This window comes from Mesoplodon bidens (genome assembly GCF_964165515.1).
Source record: "Mesoplodon bidens genome assembly, chromosome: X".
Taxonomy (NCBI): Eukaryota; Metazoa; Chordata; class Mammalia; order Artiodactyla; family Ziphiidae; genus Mesoplodon; species Mesoplodon bidens.
Window position 1 is genome coordinate 47175102 of NC_138163.1, and position 19027 is coordinate 47194128.

General features: G+C 43.1%; 1 protein-coding gene across 9 annotated transcripts in view; it reads right to left on the reverse strand.

Moving 5' to 3' along the window:
* The window catches only part of MID2 (midline 2), a 103749-nt gene extending 88932 nt beyond the window's left edge, over nucleotides 1–14817 (reverse strand). For 2 of the 9 annotated variants that reach the window (XM_081223289.1, XM_081223287.1), the window contains exons 1-2: nucleotides 14197–14668; nucleotides 1825–2540 (exon numbers count right to left, since the gene is read on the reverse strand). In XM_081223289.1, coding sequence (XP_081079415.1) covers nucleotides 1825–2484 — 660 coding nt within the window. In that variant the 5' untranslated portion in view covers nucleotides 2485–2540; nucleotides 14197–14668. Of the gene's footprint in view, nucleotides 1–1824; nucleotides 2541–2815; nucleotides 2977–8408; nucleotides 8429–14047; nucleotides 14068–14132; nucleotides 14669–14756 lie in introns of those variants that run through there. The other 7 variants (XM_081223290.1, XM_081223288.1, XM_081223285.1 and 4 more) reach the window with 6 other exon arrangements.
* Between the last annotated feature and the right edge of the window lie 4210 nt (nucleotides 14818–19027).

Genomic DNA, 19027 nt, shown 5'->3' on the forward strand with positions numbered 1-19027 from the left:
GGGAGATGAAAGAGGGAGGAGATATGGGGATATATGTATATGTATAGCTGATTCACTTTGCTATAAAGCAGAAACTAACAGACCATTGTACAGCAATTATACTCCAATAAAGATGTTAAAGAAAGAAAGAAAGACAAATTAAAAATGAGGAAAAAAAAAGAATTGCAGCTACTGAGATTGTTGCTCTCTGCAGTCTTGATATGAATGAGAATATCACCCTTAGTGAAATCAACAAACATTAAACTTTGTACAAATTTATAAATATTAAATGTAAATAAAAAATCAAAAACAGCACAAACCATTGTCAGTGTGACTCTCAATATTACTTTCAATAAATTACAGAAGGGAAAAATGTATCCTATTCTGACTATTACTACCCTCACCAACATCATAATTTTTACATACGTTACAATGACTTTTCTGTAGCATGGCAAGAGGAAATATCCACTCCTTTACTGCCTTCCTTCCATCCATCTGGGTTTTCCTTCCAGCTTGGCTTATATATCTAGGCCTGATTTTGGAGTGGTAATTTCATTATTCAGTTAAACATTTTATTTTTCTGGAATTTCTGTTAAGTAGCTTCTTAAGAGAAATCAAGCCACATAGCAGACAGGCAATGGGAATAAAACAATTTTGCTGGATCTGACACTTGTTAACATCAACGTGAGGTAGTAGTGCTTTAAAAAAACAGGCACTTAGGGATTCCCTGGTGGTGCAGTGGTTGAGAGTCCGCCTGCCGATGCAGGGGACACAGGTTCGATGCAGGGGACACAGGTTCGTGCTCCGGTCCGGGAAGATCCCACATGCCGCGGAGCGGCTGGGCCCGTGAGCCATGGCCGCTGAGCCTGCGCGTCCGGAGCCTGTGCTCCGCAACGGGAGAGGCCACAACAGTGAGATGCCCGCGTACCGCAAAAAACAAAAAACAAAAAAAGAAACAGAAAAAAACAATAAACAAACAAAAACAGGCACTTAGACTTGCATATAAACACTATGCTGGCACAACAACTTCAGAAAACTGGCCACTGAACAGGAACTTCCCTGTCAGAGACTGCAAACAAGCACTTCAAAACGAACACTGGCACAAAATATGATACTGGATTAAATATTTATTGCCTTCAGTTAAAATTTTTAGTTCAGGTATTTGATTATGCCTCCTAACTTCGTGGTACACTGAAGTCCCTTTTTTGTCTGTTTGTTTTGTTTTGCTCTGTTTTTTAAGGCAGGTTTAGAATTAGCCCCCTCTTAAGGGCTTGGTGGCAGTCTGTAGTGGCCAGTACCAAAGCTTTGTTTATTTAGTGTACTGAGTGTGCAAACACATACACTACTGTCCTCCACAAAAACCTCTCACCTACATAGATACACTCAGACACCTCCACCCACACATACCAGAGACACACCCAACCTTCCCATAGCTATACGCATATATATGCAAATCAGCACATATGCTAATTGTAATACACCTACATGGGTACTCACATACTTAAAAGAAGAGGTAGAAAGATCATGGCAAAGATATATAGGGTACAATATATCAGTGTCAGAGGAGAGAGGGTGCTGTTTCCCTGGACGTACTATTAGTATGAGCCATAGGCTAATTCCCCCAGAACTGGCCAGAGGTGAACGAACGCAAGCAGGTTTGTGCAACAGATGAAACAGGTTCTAGTGAGAGCCTGCAGGCGAGGAGGCTATTTGTCACGAGAAGAATTGGGAGTTAATTCACTTGTCATATAGAAAAAGTGACCTGTTTTATTAGGGAACTTGCTAACTGCATAACTGTGTATAAAGAGACAAAGTCGTGTAAGGGGTATCTCCCAGATCCCTTACCTTGAGCTTCTCAAACCGATCATTCAGGGACGCGACCTGATGGTCTCGGTGACGCCCCACCAGTTTGCATAAGGCACAGATCAGTTGGTCATCAGATACACAATACATGTTCACTTTCTCATTCTCATGGTCCAGGCAGGTGATCCCTCGAAGATGTGTGTCTGGCACTGGTTCCACCAGGCGGTGGCTGGTGAAAGGTTTCTTATTGGGGTGTGTGGCCCGCAGGCAACGGTCACAGTAGGAGACCTCGCAGGTGATGCATGTTTTCACTGCATCCCTTGGCGGGTCCTGCTCACAAAACTGGCAAGCAATTCGCTCACTAGACATGGCGTTGCTGGGCCTGTAAGTCCTCTCCCGGCGGCTCTCACTTGGGGAATTGGGTCCACTGACGGAAGCCTTCTGGAAGCGGTCAATAATGTTCTGCAGAGTCACATTCCTCTTGAGGCCGTCCAGGCCCCGGTGGTTCAGTGAGATAACATACCTGCACGTAGGACACTGGAAAGCAGTAATGGGTTCAACGGATTCACCAGAGCTACAGCTCGAGACCAAGATGCGATGGGCACAGCTGAAGCAGAGGCTGTGAGCACAAGGGAGCAGAAGGGGGTCTTCAAACAACTCTAGGCAGATTGGACAGGTCAATTCAGACTCCAGTGTTTCCATCTTTAGTGAAAATAATCCTGCTGAGGCATTAAGAACCGCAGAGGCTGGGCTTTCACCTGCAAGGAACATGAAGCAAGAGTCATTAAGCATTTCCAAAGGAAACGTGGATGTAGCATAATTACACACTAACCAATGGAGGTTTTACAGGCTGGATTCCCCAGGGATGCTGGAGCAATAGGAAAGTGAGTTGGGAATTAATCAAAAAGCCATTCTCTCCCTTTAAACCTTGTTTTTGTCAAATGCCTGGGTTTATTTTCCTGCACTAATAAACAGAAACTAGAGGCCATCTCTGAATCCCGGTTTACTGACTCACATTCCTGTTCCAACTCACCACATTGGTGCGGATCAGTCTCTCTCACACCCTCTCCACTGACATCTCTTGTCCTGGACTATGATGCACCTGAAGCCCTGCCAAATTCTCAGTCTCCATTCTCCAATATTGTTCTCTATTTTACTTCCAGTTAAAATACAGAGGCTGCTCCTATTTCACATCTAGTGGAAGGAAAACAAGGCCATATTTGAAACTAACTCTCTAGTTCTTGAAATGATCCCATTCTCAGAGCCTGCATAAAAAGAGAAGAGAGAGCTTTAGAAAAATGTAGTTCTCAGCACAGGATAATAAGTTCTTCAGATGTGTGAACTTGAATTACTTCCTGTTACCACACATGGAAATTTCTGTTCCATCCTATTTCTAGTAAACTGAGTTACTAGAGACAAATAGGAAAAATATTAAAATATAAAAAGTATAAAATATATTTTGTTGGTTTAAAGTGTTAATCTTATATATAGGAAAGAGAAAGGCATCTTTTGCTTTTGAATAGCTTTTGTTCATCATCTCACTATCACCGGAGACTCTCATCAGGGCTTGAAAGTTTGATTCTGCCACTGGTATTTGTTCAGGTTCTGTCATCTGTCAGAGATATCTGCACAGCCCTCTCACAGGAAACTTAAATACTGAGTACAATTATACATTGTGCATAAGTACAATAGATGTATCCCTAAAAGCTGTTTCTAAATCAAACCTTTTAAGTGCACTGAACTAACTAGCTATTTAATGGAAATCTATAGGAACTTGGACTGTAAAAGGGAAGAATCTTTTTGTAAAACGGTCACTCTCAGTTGGTTTGATAAGTTTAGATGTTTGTATAACCACTTTTTTTAAAAGTGAGGTGTGTGGTGTTCTTATTTTACAATTTACAAGAGCTTGAAAATTGTTGGCTAGTATTTTGTAGCTTATAACATCTATCAGCATTCACCTATAGAGATGAAAATGTAAAACAATTAAAATGTACATATATCATAGAATCTTAGAATTGGAAGAGACTTTAGAGATGATAGATTCTAACTTCCACTCAAGGCAGGAATATTGCCTTTGGTAGTTCCATTGGTCAAATTCAATATGTCCATAAATGAACTTGCTATTCTTCCCTGCCCCCCAAAACAAAACACCTGCTCCTCTTCCTATTTTCCCTATCTGTTGAATATCATCATCCAAGCCTAGAAACCTAGGAGTTCTCTCACTGAACATGTTTATCACTTCAACCACTTGGTGGCTTCCAGAACATTCTGTTTTATTTCATTTACACATCTGTGTCTCCAGCTAACCCTACTTGCTCCTTGAGGGCATCAACTATTTCATATTTTTATTCATAGTACAGTGCCTCACACTAACAGAGTATTTAAAAATTGTTAAATGAAGGATCCCTTCAAGTATAGGAAGTTAAAGAAGGGACCTAGCATTTATTGAGCACCTCCTGTATTCTGAGTGCCATGATAAGAACTTTACACATAATATTTCATTAAATTCTATCAGGAAGGCTATACGGAAGGTACTAATACTATACGCATATTATGGTTGGGAAACTGGGGCTCAGTGTTATTAAGTAAATGAACCAGGAACATACACACCCAGAGCACTGGGGCAGTCTAATGCCAAGGCCTGTGCTCTTTCCCACACACCTTTATTTCAATCATCTCACCTCCTTCACTTGACAAATATCTTGACTATTTACAAGAGGGCTTCTAGACACCATGGTTCCACTTCTATTTGTGTCTCTCTGTGCCCCGCTGACTTTCTCTGAATCTGCCTCTCACTCCTAGTCCCTTTCAGAATAATTTTTCTTTCTTCTAGGCCCATCTCCACCTTACTCTGCATTTCTATTACTGTCTCTTCCAGAACTGCAGGTCTGCATTCCTCAGTGTCTGTGTTGGAAGCTACCAGGGAGAATCGAGTAAGGCCTCCTGCCAAAATTATAGTGGGTCAAGATGCATTGCTGATAGACCTGCCTCTGTGTTGTAACCTTTACAGAAACAATTAGAGTACCACAACTCTTCTAAATCTTAGGATCATGCCATATTAATTCTTCTGTACAGAGGAAAAGCTCTGCGAATTTTCCTGCAGTCCTAAAAGTTGTCCCTGACTAAGTGAGACACTTGAACCTCACTATGAAACTAAGCTTAGGAAAGCATGCTATGGGTCAGGATTGCCTTGGATAAGGTCAAAATAGGATTTTTAACCAGGGATTCCTGAAACTTCTAGAAATGTTTAAAGGATACTGTATGCATATCATATATACACTTTCACAGGGAGAGGGTTGTCCATAGCATTCAAAATGTTCTCAAAAGAGTCCTTGACAGAAAAAAAAGCCAAACATCAGTGCTTTAAAATAACTACCTTAACTGATTTCAGCTGTATAGAGAATAATATAAGATGGTTACAGTCTGTTCCTAATGGTAAATAACTTTTTCTATTATACTGTTTCTATTCTGCTTTATTTTACAATTTCGGGGAACTGAGTATTTTTGCAACTTCTCCAAACATCTGTTCATCTCATCTCTCATTTATGAGGCCACCTTGTTCTGGTCACTCCTAATATTTCAGCATCCTTTCAACCTATCTCCCATTTTCCCTACCTCCCTGATTACCTAAGCACATTTCCCCTTTAAATTTATTGTGCTTTTGCCATGTGCCAGGCACAACAACCCTCTAAAAGGCAGGTACTATTTTACAACAACAAAAAAGGTAACGTGTCCAGGGTCACACTTGTTTGCAAGTAGCAAAGTTAAGATTCAAAACCAGATAAAACTGAGAGTCCAAAAATAAACTCATATATTCATGGTCAACTGACTTTTGATAAGGGTTCCAAAACCATTCAACAGGGAAATAATAATCTTTTCAACAAGTGGTTCTGGGATAACCGGATGCCCACATGCAAAAGGATGAAGTTACAGCCCTACCTCACGCTATACATAAACATTTACTCGAAAATGGATCCACAATCTAAATGTAAGCACAGAAACTATAAAACTCTTAGAAGGAAACATAAGTGTAAATCTTCACGAACTTAGGTTAAGCAAGGGTTTCTTAGATGACACCAAATGCACAAGTAACTGAAGAAAAAAATAAACTGGACTTCATCAAAATTTAAAACTTCTGTACTATAAATGACACCATCAAAAAAGTGAAAAGACACCTCACAGAATAGGAAAAATATTTGCAGATTATACATGTGATACAGGTCAAGTATTTAGAAATACACAGAACTCTTACAGCTCAACAATAAAAAGGCAAAAAAAAATTTTAATGGCAAAGGATCTGAATAGACATTTCTCCAAAGAAGATATGCAAATGATCAGTAAGCATATGAAAATGTACTCAACATCATTAGCCATTAGGGAAATACAAATCAAAACCACATTGAGATACCACTTTATACTCACTAGGATACCTATAATATTACTTCACACACACTAGGATGGCCATAATTTAAAAACATAGCAAATGTCAGCCAGGATATAGAGAAATTGGGACCCTCATACATTGCTGGTGGGAATGTAAAATGATGCAGCTTCTTTGGGAAATAGTTTGGCAGTTCCTCAAAATGTTAAATGTAGAGTTACCATATGATCCAGAAGAACTGAAGATATGCATACTCAAAAACTTGTACACAAATGTTCACAGCAGCATTATTCACAATAACCAAATGGTGGAAACAATCCAAATGTCCCTCAACTTATGAACAGATAAACAAATGTGGTATGTCCATACAACAGAATATAATTTAGCAAGAAAAAGGAATGAGGTACTGATACATGCTACAACATGGATAATCTTTGAAAACATTATGCTAAGTGAAAGAAGCTAGTCACAAAAGGTCACAGATTATATGATCCCCTTTATAGGAAATGCCCAGAATAGGCAAACCCATAAGAACAGAAAGTAGATTAGTGTTTGTCAAGGGCCTGGGTCGGGGGGCATGGGGGTAGAGGGAATGGAGAGTGGCTGCTAATTGGTATGGGTTTTCTCTTGGCGATGATGAAAATGTCTAGGATTTAGCAGTGATGATTGCACAGCTTTGTGAATATACTAAAAACCACTGAATTGTATACTTTAAAATGGTGAATATTATGGTATATGGATTTTACCTTAATTTTTAAAACAGATTCAAACCCACAATCCAGAGTATGAACAAACAGCTAACCACTATTCCATACTGTCAACTGTGTAATTATGTACTATTTCTAAACTCTACTGAATTGCTTACTCCTTTCAATTGCTCTTCTAGGTTAGTGATTCCCTGTCTAGGTTTTGCAATACCTGGGATATCTCTAATGATCAATGGGTGTCAGAAAATTGTCAGCTCCCAATTTTTTATTCACTTAAAAATGATAAGACTCCTAAAAAATATTTGACTCCTAGATCACAAAATACCTTTAGGAAGTACAGGAGGAAGTGGTATGACAAAAAATAAAACAATGGCAGTGCTGCAACTTCAAAAAGTTTGTGAATCATTAATCTATGCAGAATTAGAGAATATACTAAGGATAAAGACAGGATGTAAACCTGATAGAGTATCACTGAATGACAGGTAATCATGAAGCTTTTGCCAGAAAACACAATGGTTTGTCATAAAAATGCACTGATGAAATGCCTAGGCGGGCAGACCAAATGCCACGTTAAGAAACAAATGCCCACATCCACATCCACTGATTTGTTCCCTTCCATATCATTTAGTTACTGCTGTGTAGTCAAATAAGGATGCTTATGTATTTGCCCTTGTTCTAGTATAAAATTGTTTCTGTATGGCTTATCGTCACCCTGCACCCCCCTTCAGGCTGAGACTCCTGGAAAAAGTTGATGAGAATAAACTTTAAGAAGGTATCATAAGGCTGTGTGAGTAGATAGAAATACAAAGGAGGAGTTTTCAATGCAGACGATTAGAATAAAAATAATACATTCTGCACTTACAAAATGAAAGATTGATTTCAGTGTTGCCCTTCAAACCCAACATTCGGTTAACTCTGATCAGAGAGCGAAGTCATGATCTGCACTTGGCAGAATGCTATTATTTCAAGTGTTATTTGAACATAATTAAATGCCCACTTATTTCAACAGCTTATATTCCATCTAGTGTTCATCTTCCAGATCCACGGAGCATGGGTCTGGGCTCTCATTACCTCCCTGAGGAGCCACAGTCTCCCTTTCTTCACAGAAAAACCATGAGTGTAAAACCCAACCTGACCCCTGGGCTGTACAGTGAGGATTGAGCTGGCTTGTAGGATTTACATTCTTCAGGATATTAACAGTAATGTCCCATGAGCTCTTCCTAAAAACACCAGAAACTGTCTCTCTGCCTTGGAGGATGAGCAAATGAGTCCTGGCTTAGTCTGATGTTCCCTTAACTGTAAAATATCATTCAAGTTGGACTAGAATCACCAGACAATCTCTTTAACATGTGTTCCAGCTCTGACATCCTATTATTACAGAGCTCTTGCTATCTGTTACCACATAGGAAAGACACCTTGGATTACTGAAAACCAGCTCCTCAAGACACAAGTCTTATTTATTAGTGTGACTAGAAAGGCTGACAAGCGATGGGCATCATCATGAAAGGAACTGGAAATGAACAAAATGCATTACTTACCCTTGGCTAAGCCAAGGTGCCCCAGGACAGTGGCTGGTTTTGCCTGTTGAACTTCAAAGAAGATATAATGGGTGTTCCAGGGGACAACTAAAGGCGAGGAGAGTCCCATGGGAGTACAAACTAATGACAACACCTTTGGGAAGAAAAGGAAGACAACCAAATCCTAGAATACTATTAGTAGGAAAAGACCCCTTTAATTTCAGAAATGATCATTTGGGAATATAAAAGGCAACCAATGCATAGAATTCTCACCCTAAAAAGATAGGCTGAAAATAGAAACCCAGAAAAAAGAGGCTAGGTGGTCAGTAAGCATAATTAATAATAACAGTCACCTTACATTTGTGTACCAATTTTACACTTTTCAAATGGTTCCAAAGCCACTATCTCATTTGATCCTCACAATAGAGCCTGGTTGTAGTCCTAGCTCTAAACTGAATTAGCTGAGTGATCCCAGGTAAGACATTTAAACTGTTTGGGCCACAGCCTCCTCATCTGCCAAATGAAAAATACCTGCCCTACCCATCTCACAGGCTCTTGTGAGGATCAGATGAGAATAAAATAAAATTATTAACTTGCTTTAAAAATACAGATATTCTCAACACACATTCACAGATGACAGATACAGAGCAAGTTATTAAGGAAATAGCACATGTTTGGAAATTCACCCCAAATGCATGGTTGACATAATGGAGGAAAATTACACTCCCCCACAAGTTTTCTGGAGGGCCATGGGTCTGCTTGTGGTATTTATTATGCTCATATGTCTCCCCTGTTAGACTGGAGTCCCCCCCAAAGGGAAGAACGGTCTCTCTTCTTTTTTCTTAAGCTTTTATCATGCACAGGGTGAGCTCAGGACTGGAGGTTGATTACCAACTGACAGCACCAGAGCCAGTTCCTGTCAATAGGTTATTAAAGCCTACTTAATATTTTATAGTACGTGGATTTAATGATTTTTTTAATGACTTGAGACCTATACTTTTTTTAAAGATGGTTTTGATGTGGACCATTTTTAAAGTCTTTATTGAATTTGTTGCAGTGTTGCTTCTGTTCCAAGTCTTGGCTTTTTGGCCCCAAGGCGTGTGGGATCCCAGCTCCCCCACCAGGGATCCAACCCATACCTCCTGCATTGGAAGGCGAAGTCTCAACCAGGGAAGTTCCTTAATGATCTTTTTTTTTTTAATAATAATTAGCTCCTAAATCCAGCCATTGGCTATTTTATACAAACTAGTCATCATAAACATTAAAAGGAATATCACAATAGCAGAACTAAAAGTCCTAGATCTGCTACAAACACAATAGATTAATCTAAGTAACCAAGAAACAGATTTGCCAAGGTAACACATGATAAGCGTTACAAATCGTTAAGTATAATTCATAACACCTTTATCTTAATGACAATTACACTAGCTGTTTCCAGATTGGAGAACAAACTTAATTTACCTACTGCTACCAGCACAGCCTTCCATCTATTCTAGGACTGCTTTTCCCAATCTCTGTTACCCAATAAAATATTTGTAAATTTTTTAATGTTCAGTGCAGTGCCCCCCCTGTATGGGCAGTCATCTCTACTTCTACAGAATAAAATTGGCAATATATGTATGTAGGGCATGCTGTTGAGTGTTAGGCTGAGAGGACCCCAAGTTCAGGTCAGAGACAAGGGACAGAGAACAGAAGCCTATTTGAAATCAAGCTTCTACTCCCCTGGGAACCACATGGATCTTAGCAACACTGAACAAAGGGCTATAGACAAAGCGATGGAGGATTCTGGACCGTAAACCATTTTTCTATCTCTGGGCTGTATACATTCAGACATGTCACTGTCCTGCATTAGCACTGTCTACCATGCCCATACATTATACCCCTAACTGGGCAAATTGTAAATACTGGGATTTTCTGTTTCAGGAGGATTTTAGGTTATATAATGAATTTGTTATCAGATCTTCTGGTCTCTGTAAGAGGAAGATCCAGAGACTGGGGATGCTGTTCATCAACTAGAGGAGTCTGACCTGCAGGAAAGAGTCTGAGACAAAGCCCAAGGTCAGGCAGTCAGAGCTCTGCAAGGAGAAAAGAACCCAAGTAGGACAAGTCTTCCTAAGGATACTTTGCTAACTCACTTAGGCAGAACCAACACCCTTATTATGTATTCAGTTGAACCCAACACAGGGGAGGGAGTAGTGGATGTTGGCACATTACTCACAATCCCTCCACCACCCATACTTTAACCATCTAGTAGTCTTAGCAGCTTACAGGATTTCTAAGGGCAATGCAGGAGCTGGGAGATTGTCAAAAAGAATATGTCTGTCTGTGATCATGTAGAAGGGGAAGATGGAAAAAGAGAAACTGTAGAAAGAGCCACAAACCTCCAGTGCCCACAGAAGACTCTTAGCAGAGTTTTAATTCATGAAAATGGAGACAGAAACATATATTGATCCTTGGAAGAGAGGGGAACTAAAAAGAGGGCTAGCAGCCCGTACAGAGGGGATCATTGGAGTTGGAACTTCTTGTCTCAACACCACTCATCTGGTCTTCTCACATGTTAGCATGATCCAACACACTGGTTGAGAAACACTTTTCTAGTCTATTTTTCACACTGCTCAGTGATAAACACAATGTTTGTTGAGAGACCTGAAATACAGACATTAGCACAACACCACCTTGGTACCCAAATTTCATTCATCAAAAAGTGAACAACTGTGAACTCTCCTGAACTGTCGTATATCCAGTATCAACATGTTACATGTCATATCTTGGTGATGCAATGCTCTAAGTCAAGGCACTCAGCCTAAGTAAGGAGGTGCTTCGCAAACACAGTACCACATGTTCCCCCTTTGCACAGAAGAGAAGACCAAAAACTTAATGCTAACTGGAAATGAAACACCCCCCGGCCTCCACTAGCAGCAGAGGCCCATGGCCTAACAGCTAGGGACCTACCAAGACCCATAGAGACTGAATGACACACACACACACAAGGCCAAGCAAGTACCTCTGAGAACAGCCATTTGAGACACATTCTGTGCCTCAGCCCTGTCTTCACCTCCTTTTTAGGGCTGTCTGTCCCTGTTGGGAAAGAGAGAAACTGAGTACTAAGGGACAGAGTCAAGGGAGGACATTCTCTCCTCTTCACCAAGTAGCAAAGACATACTCCTTCTGCAGTTTCCTTCTCAACTGTCATGGTGTCAGCAGATTTCATGGGAGGAGGGATGAGGGAGTGGACAGGCTCACTACCCACAGCAATTTTTGGACGCTATTATGAGACTCCACTGGCACTGCTTTAGGATATACAAGTTTGAGCAAGTTGCCCTGCACTTAGAGGAGGGATTAACTAAACCAATTTCACCTAAATCAATTTGCACTGTTCAGATGATATGTTCATGAAGCAAGCAAGTCATTCTGATTTGCGGCAGTACTTCCCCGGGGGGTGGCCTTGCAAGGTACAACATGCTAGATGAGGAGTCTAGTAGTCATGAAAGTAAATGGGAGGAAACAATCACTCCTTCATGTCCCTATAGCCTCTACCCCTGCCCTGCACAGCCCCTCCCTGGCCTAATCCCGGAGCTGCAAGTAAGGAGGTAGGCCTTAAACAAGCAGGAGGCCAAGATACAAGGCCAAGGCTGCGGCCTTAGACCAGTCAACAGAGGATTCTGCACACTGTAGGTGCTTTTAATAAATATTGTTGACTCACCACTGCTAGATGCTAATCATGCTCAGATAGCCATGACTAAAATTATTTATGCCACTTTTCAGTAGAAATTAACTACCTTCCCCCATATGGGCTAAAAATTAGTGAGGTTATGTTTTCAAATGAGTCTGACTCAGATTGTTAGGTTGGAGTACATTAGATATGATTCAAGCCTTAGCATAAAATAATCACCAATTACTCTGTATGCCTACTTTTATGTATGTTTTCATTCAGTTGCATGTGCACGAGAGGAAAAGAAACAGACTTAGGGCCAAAGTAGAGTGATATATTTGGCTCCCAAGGGGATTAATAATGGCAGGTGAGGGTTCCCAGTAAACTAGGGTTGCTACTTACACCCAATCTATTACCCCAATAAAAGGTAAATGAAGAACTTTCTTCGAAAAGTATAGTGCTGAGAGTTTATGGAGCCCTTTCATCTTCAAAGGGCCAAACCAAGACTCACAATAGCCAGTACACAATATGATGCCTTTCATACAAGTGAAAGGTCATAGGAATGTCCTAAGGCCACAAAGCCAATGCAACATCAGATTTGGGATGAACTCTCTGATCTTCTTGGCTCCTAGACTTGTATTTAAAGCATAAATCAAGTTGTGAGGAACAATCAGGAGAAATCTAATTTACATTATATAACTGCATTAAGTTAATTGATTGGGCAGGAATATAGAAAAATAGCAAAGACTCTTTCCCCACCATGGGCAGTGACCAGTGGAGAGAAGTGAAAAGGGGCATGTGAGAGTTAGGGGTAACCAGCCCGGGTAGAGTATGGAGGGAGTCTCCCTATTCAGCATTTCCCTTCTTTTGGAACATTGCCAGAGAACTGATTAGAGTACTGGGAGGGAACAGAATGGGGTTAAAGGCAGCCCTCTTGGCCCAATTTGAGAATCAGAAGAATCAACTCACACACAGTAGTACTTGTCTATTTACATAGCCTCTAATATATTCCTTTATAAGGGCTCCTCTTCACAAACAACCATCACCATCCACCCTCCCCACACTCAGAAACCCTCAAAAAGGCAAACTGGTTCACAAGCCAGAGGCTGCATGGCTGGGAGGCTGGGAGTGCACAGATTGACGGGGAGGAGTCCAGGGGATGGGTGGTTGGTGGGAGATTCGGGTGGGCAGGTAGATGTGTGATGACAACGTAGGAAGAAGGCGAGTGAGCGTGAAGGTGGGTAGGGGAGTGTGGAAGAGAGAAAGTGAAGAACCTAACGACCCCAGGATCCCCATTTCCTGCTCCGAGAAGAAACACCTCCAAGAAATGCGCTGCATACGAAATGCTAAGTAACCTAATCCTTATCACCGAAAATGTTTCTGTAAATCTACTCCGCCGTTATTTACTTAATTCTTACGAGCCAGGAATGGAAAAACCCCACCTCTCCCGGATTCAGTCGCAGCCTGTCCTGGGGACCTATAAGTTTTCCCTCTCCCCCACTGAGCTGCTTTCACAGCTAGGCCAGAAATAAGGAACCACCCAGACGGAGACTCGAGGATCGCTCCCCCGGCAGCAAAGGGATTAAGTTTCGCCGGGCCTTCCTGCGGGCAGGCTGTCCGCAGCAACCGGCTGCCGCAGCAGCCACCGCCGGGCGGCCGAGGGGCGCCGCCCGGGCCGAGGAGGCTGCCGGCCGCGGGAGCGTGGGAAGGCGGCTGTGCCCTTTCCCAGACTAGCACCCAGGCTCCAGGAGAGCCGCTCGAGGGGCCGCACCCGGCCCCACCGGGCTGCGCGGGAGGCCTCGGACCCGCCCCCGCCCTGCATCGCGAAGTGCAAACTCCGTCCCAGGAGGGCAGCGACGGGTGCCCGGGCCCCAGCGGCGCAACGGGAAGCCAGGGCCGGGCCGGGGCGCCCTCCGTCGCCGCCGCCACCTCGAGCCTCGCGGGCCCCGTCATCACGCCCCGCCGATCCCCGGAGCAGCCTTCTGCCCGCGCCGGGCCCCGGCCGCACCTGAGACGCGGCCCGAGCTGGGGCCGAGCCCTGCGCCGGCGGTGGCGCTCGGCCCCCGGGGCCGCGGCGAGGGAGCGCGTTTTACCCAGAGCATTCCCAGCTGCCGGCCATGTCCTCGGCGCGCCCGAGGGCGCCGGTTGCTCGCCTGCCTTCTGCGTGAACTGGCTCGGGCTCCGGCGCGAGCTCCCCGGCCGCCGCCGCCGCCGCTGCCGCCGTTGCCGTCGCCGCTCTAGGCCGCCGCCCGCCTTCGCCGCCGCTGCCGCGCAGCAGCCGGGATCCGCCCGCCCGCGCGCCCCGCCGGGGACAGCACGGCGGCCGCCAAGCTACCGCGGCTGGGTCTCCCGAGCCAAACTTAGAGTTTTCGCTCCTCAGTCCAGGGGCAGCACCATGACACCGCGGCAGCACCACACTGTCATTTCCGCCGCCGCAGAAGGAGGGGGGAAAAAGGCAATCCTGACGAAAAGGGGGATGGGGTGGGGGCGAACCGGGCTGGGACTGCCGCCCTGAGGGAGCTCTGGGAAGGGCCCGGCAGCACGGGTGCTCGGCCACCTTCCCCGGCTCACCTTCCGCCGCCCCCGCCGCTCCCAGCTCCCCCTGCCCCTCCTCTGGAGGCGCGTTTACATGTTTTCTCCCCCGGCAGGAGTGACCGGAGAAACCTGAGCGAGCAAAGGCAGCGGGTGGGTGGGGTTCGGGCTACTACTGTACCTACCAGCTGATTCCAGCAGCCTTTTCTCCAGCGCCCTGTCATCTTGAAGGAAGACACACGGAGAGGGGCCCGAACGGGTGTGTGTGAGTGTGTGTGTGTGTGTGTGTAAGAGAGAGAGAGCGAGAGCAGGATGTGTGTGAAATGCAGAAGGAAGGCTCTGGCCAAACTCTTCTCCCAGCCGCCAAGCCCCTGGTCCCACAAACCCCCAGGTTAGAACAACGAAAAGGCGGTTGCAACCGGCAGTGGAAAAGAGTGCCTAGGTCCACCGCACAGGTCCTCGGACGAAGCTGCTCTATGCAAAGTTAACTACAGAGTAAAACAAAAATAGTGGAGGAGACAGAAAAGGGCAGACAATTGAAGGAAACCCAACCCCTCTTTCTTTTTACAAAGGGAGAATGGCTGTGTTTTATTGGCCTTGGGCAGAAGTTGTGGGGATGGATTAAAGCCACCAAAATTTAAAAACAAAACCAAAAAAAAATGGGAGAGAGAATACGGCTTCATTTACACATTCAAATCCTTGATGGACAAAACAAGAGGGTCGTTAATAAAAGGACAATGGGACAGATGCCAGCCATACAGGTATTCAATGTCCCTAATAAGCTAATTGGTCCATCTGGAACCCAGAAGCCCTCATTGGTCTGGAGTCAGCCCTTGGGCTGACCTGTCATTGGCTTCTGAGCCACTGCCCCACTCACGAGGAGGGTGGGAGAGGGAAGGAGGAGGCCCCAGAGGAGATTCTGGAATGGGAGAAAAAGGGGAGATGAAGGGAAAGAAGTGAGAAAATGGGAGGAAACAACCTCCTCTCACATAGGCCTCCCATTACCTTCCGTGGGAATGATTCCAGAAAAATTAAGGTAATTCTGGGTGTATCCCATCAGAGAACCAATAGTAATTAGCCAACACCCCTGTAAAACAATGTGCTAGGACTTCCCTGGTGGTGCCCTGGTTAAGAATCTGCCTGCCAATGCAGGAGACACGGGGTTCGAGCCCTAGTCCGGGAAGATCTCACATGCCACGGAGCAACTAAGTCTGTGCGCCACAACTACTGAGCCTGCGCTCTAGAGCCCACGAGCCCATGCTCAGCAACAAGAGAAGCCACGGCAATGAGAAGCCTGCGCACCACAACGAAGACCCAAGGCAGCCAAAAATAAATAAATAAATTTATTTAAAAGCAAAACAAAACAACGTGCTAGAGAGTACTGAGGTGGAAAGGAAGGCAAAAATCACAACCAAGCTATCCTGATGAAAGTCTGGCCCTAAGAGAAGTAAAAGTTAGAGTCACTCCAAAAGCACAGGCAAAAATAGACAAGTGGGACTACATCGAACTTAAAAAATTCTGTGCAACAGGAGAATCAACAGTGAAAAGGCAAGAATGGAGAGAAAATATTTGCAAACCATGTATCTGATAAGGGATTAATATGTAAAGAACCCCTTCAACCCAATAACAAAATAAATAACACGATTAAAAAATGGGCAAAGGGGCTTCCCTGGTGGCGCAGTGGTTGAGAGACCGCCTGCCGATGCAGGGGACATGGGTTCGTGCCCCAGTCCAGGAAGATCCCACATGCTGCGGAGCGGCTAGGTCCGTGAGCCATGGCCGCTGAGCCTGCGCATCCGGAGGCTGTGCTCCACAATGGGAGAGGCCACAACAGTGAGAGGCCCGCGTACCGCAAAAAAAAAAAAAAGGGAGGGGGGCAAAGGACTTGAATAGACATTTCTCCAAAGAAGATATACAAATGGCTAAGAAGCATAGGAAAAGATGCTCAACATCACTATTCATCACGGAAAGGCAAACTAAAACCACAATAAGATATCATTTCACACCTGTTAGTCTGACCAGTATTAAAAACAAAAAAAAAAAAACAAAATAATAAGTGCTGGTGAGGATGTGGAGAAACTGGAACACTGTACACAGTTGGTGGAAATGTAAAATGATGCAACTGCTATGGAAAACAGTAAGGAGTTTCCTCAAAAAATTAAAAATAGAACTACCATATGATTCAGCAATCCCACTTCTGGAAATATATATGAAAGAATTGAAAGCAGACTCTCAAAGAGATATTTGCACCCCCATGTTCATTGCAGCATTATTCACAATAGCAAGAATTGAAAGCAACCTAAATATCCGTGGAGAGATGAATGGATAAAGAAAATGTGGCATATACATTCAGCGTATATGCACTGAATATGGCATATACATTCTGCCTTAGAAAAGAGGGAAATCCTATCATATGCTATGACATGGATGAACCTTGAGGATAAATATGCTAAGTGAAATAAGCCAGTCACAGAAGGACAAATATTGTATGATGCCACTTATAGGAGGTACCAAAAGTAGTCAAACTCATAGAAACAGAAAGCAGAATGGTGCACGCTAGGGGCTGGGGGAAGGGGAGGGAAGGAGTTGTTTTGTGGATGTAGAGTTTCAGTCATGCAAGACTGGGGTGAGGGGCTCTGGGGAATCTGTTGCACGACAATGCACATGTAGGTGACAGTATTGTATTGTACACTTAGAAATTGTTGGGAGGGTGAATTTTATGTTATATGCTTTTTGCCACAATAAAAAAAAATAATTAAAAAAATTGAGTCAGAAATAAAATGATCCTAGCATAACAGAAGTGTATGTATAAGAATTATATATATATGCATTATATATATTTATATATCACACATATTAAGTGAAAAGAGCAAGCTGTATGTGGTTTGCTACTACCATGTAAAAAAAGGGGGAAGGTATATGTCTGTCCATGTGTGCTTGTATGCGCACAGACTCTTCAGTAAAGATACCTAAGAAACTGATTACCTGGTTCCCTGGGAGTCAAGCGTAGGAGAAGAAGTATTTAACATTGTTAACATTGCCCTTTTGTATTGTTTGAATTTTTTTATAATGTTTGTGTATTACCTTTTCAAAAACAATTTTGCAAGAAAGAGGAGCATAGAGACAGAAAATAGAATAGAGGTTACCAGGGATTGAGGGGAGGGGAGAACGGGGGCATACTGCTTAATGGTTACAGAGTTTCTATTTCGGATGATGGAAAAAGTTCTGGAACTGAATAGTGGTGATGGTTAAACAACATTGTGAATGTACTTAATACCACTGAATTGTACACTCAAAATTGGTTAAAATGGTAAATTTTACATTATGTACATTTTACCACAATAAAACAAATTTTAAAAAGAACAAGGAGGTATACAGAACAGGTAGAGCTTATTGTATTTGTGTAAGAAAATAGATGTATGTATATGCCAGTAAATGCATAGAAAGTAACCTGGAAGCACAGTGTAAAATAGTGTGAGCCTAGAATTGTGGTGGATGTTGAGGGGATCGTTCAGGGTTTTTTTTTCAAGGTGGATTGTTTTTCCTGCTTCTTTTTGTTTTTTGTTTTCAAATGTTTCTTTATTTTTTTTTTGCTTTATAACAAATTTAATCAGTTATACATATACATATGTTCCCATATCCCCTCCCTACAAGGTGTTTTTTTAAAAAAAAAATTATTTATTTATTTGGCTGTGCTGGGTCTTAGTTGCTGCACGTGGGATCTTTAGTTGCGGCATGCGAACTCTTAGTTGCCACATATGGGATCTAGTTCCCTGACCAGGGATTGAACCCGGGCACCCTGCATTGGGAGCACGGAGTCTTAGCCACGGGACCACCAGGGAAGTCCCCAGGTTTGATTCTATATATGTTATAACTGTTTGAATATTCTTCAATGAGAATTTCTTTTGTAGTTAATTTTTTTTAAAGATATGTGTCCAAAAATCCCAAAGTTGAGTCAGAAGTCAATTGACCCCTGAGAATTCTTTAACCTCACTTGATATGATCCCTACAGAGAGCTGGAGAATTTTCTAAAATGTGAAGAAATTACCACTTTCATCACAGACACACCGGAAGCAAGCTAGCTGGCTCTTGGCAGAACTGTCACTTAAAGGAGTCTTGCTTTTAATGGCTTTTATTGTCCTTTAGAAACCACCCTTTCCTTTACTTTTTAGCAGTCTCCCCTCCGCCTGAGCTTCCAGTGCTTTCAAGCTATTCCCTGGCTTACCAGAGCTCTATACAGAGTGCCGCAAACCCATCTTCCCTCCCCGAGCAGCAGCCCATATTCTGGACCTTTCCTTTTCCTTCCTCAAAACTTAACGCTGCTTCTGGGTTCCTTTCACAAAGGACCTTACTGATTAAGGATTTCAATCAACTAATTTGAACTAAATGTTAATAACTTCATTTGTCTCTCTAGATAATGTTTTAATTTGAACAGAGGGCTTCAATGTATTAACTC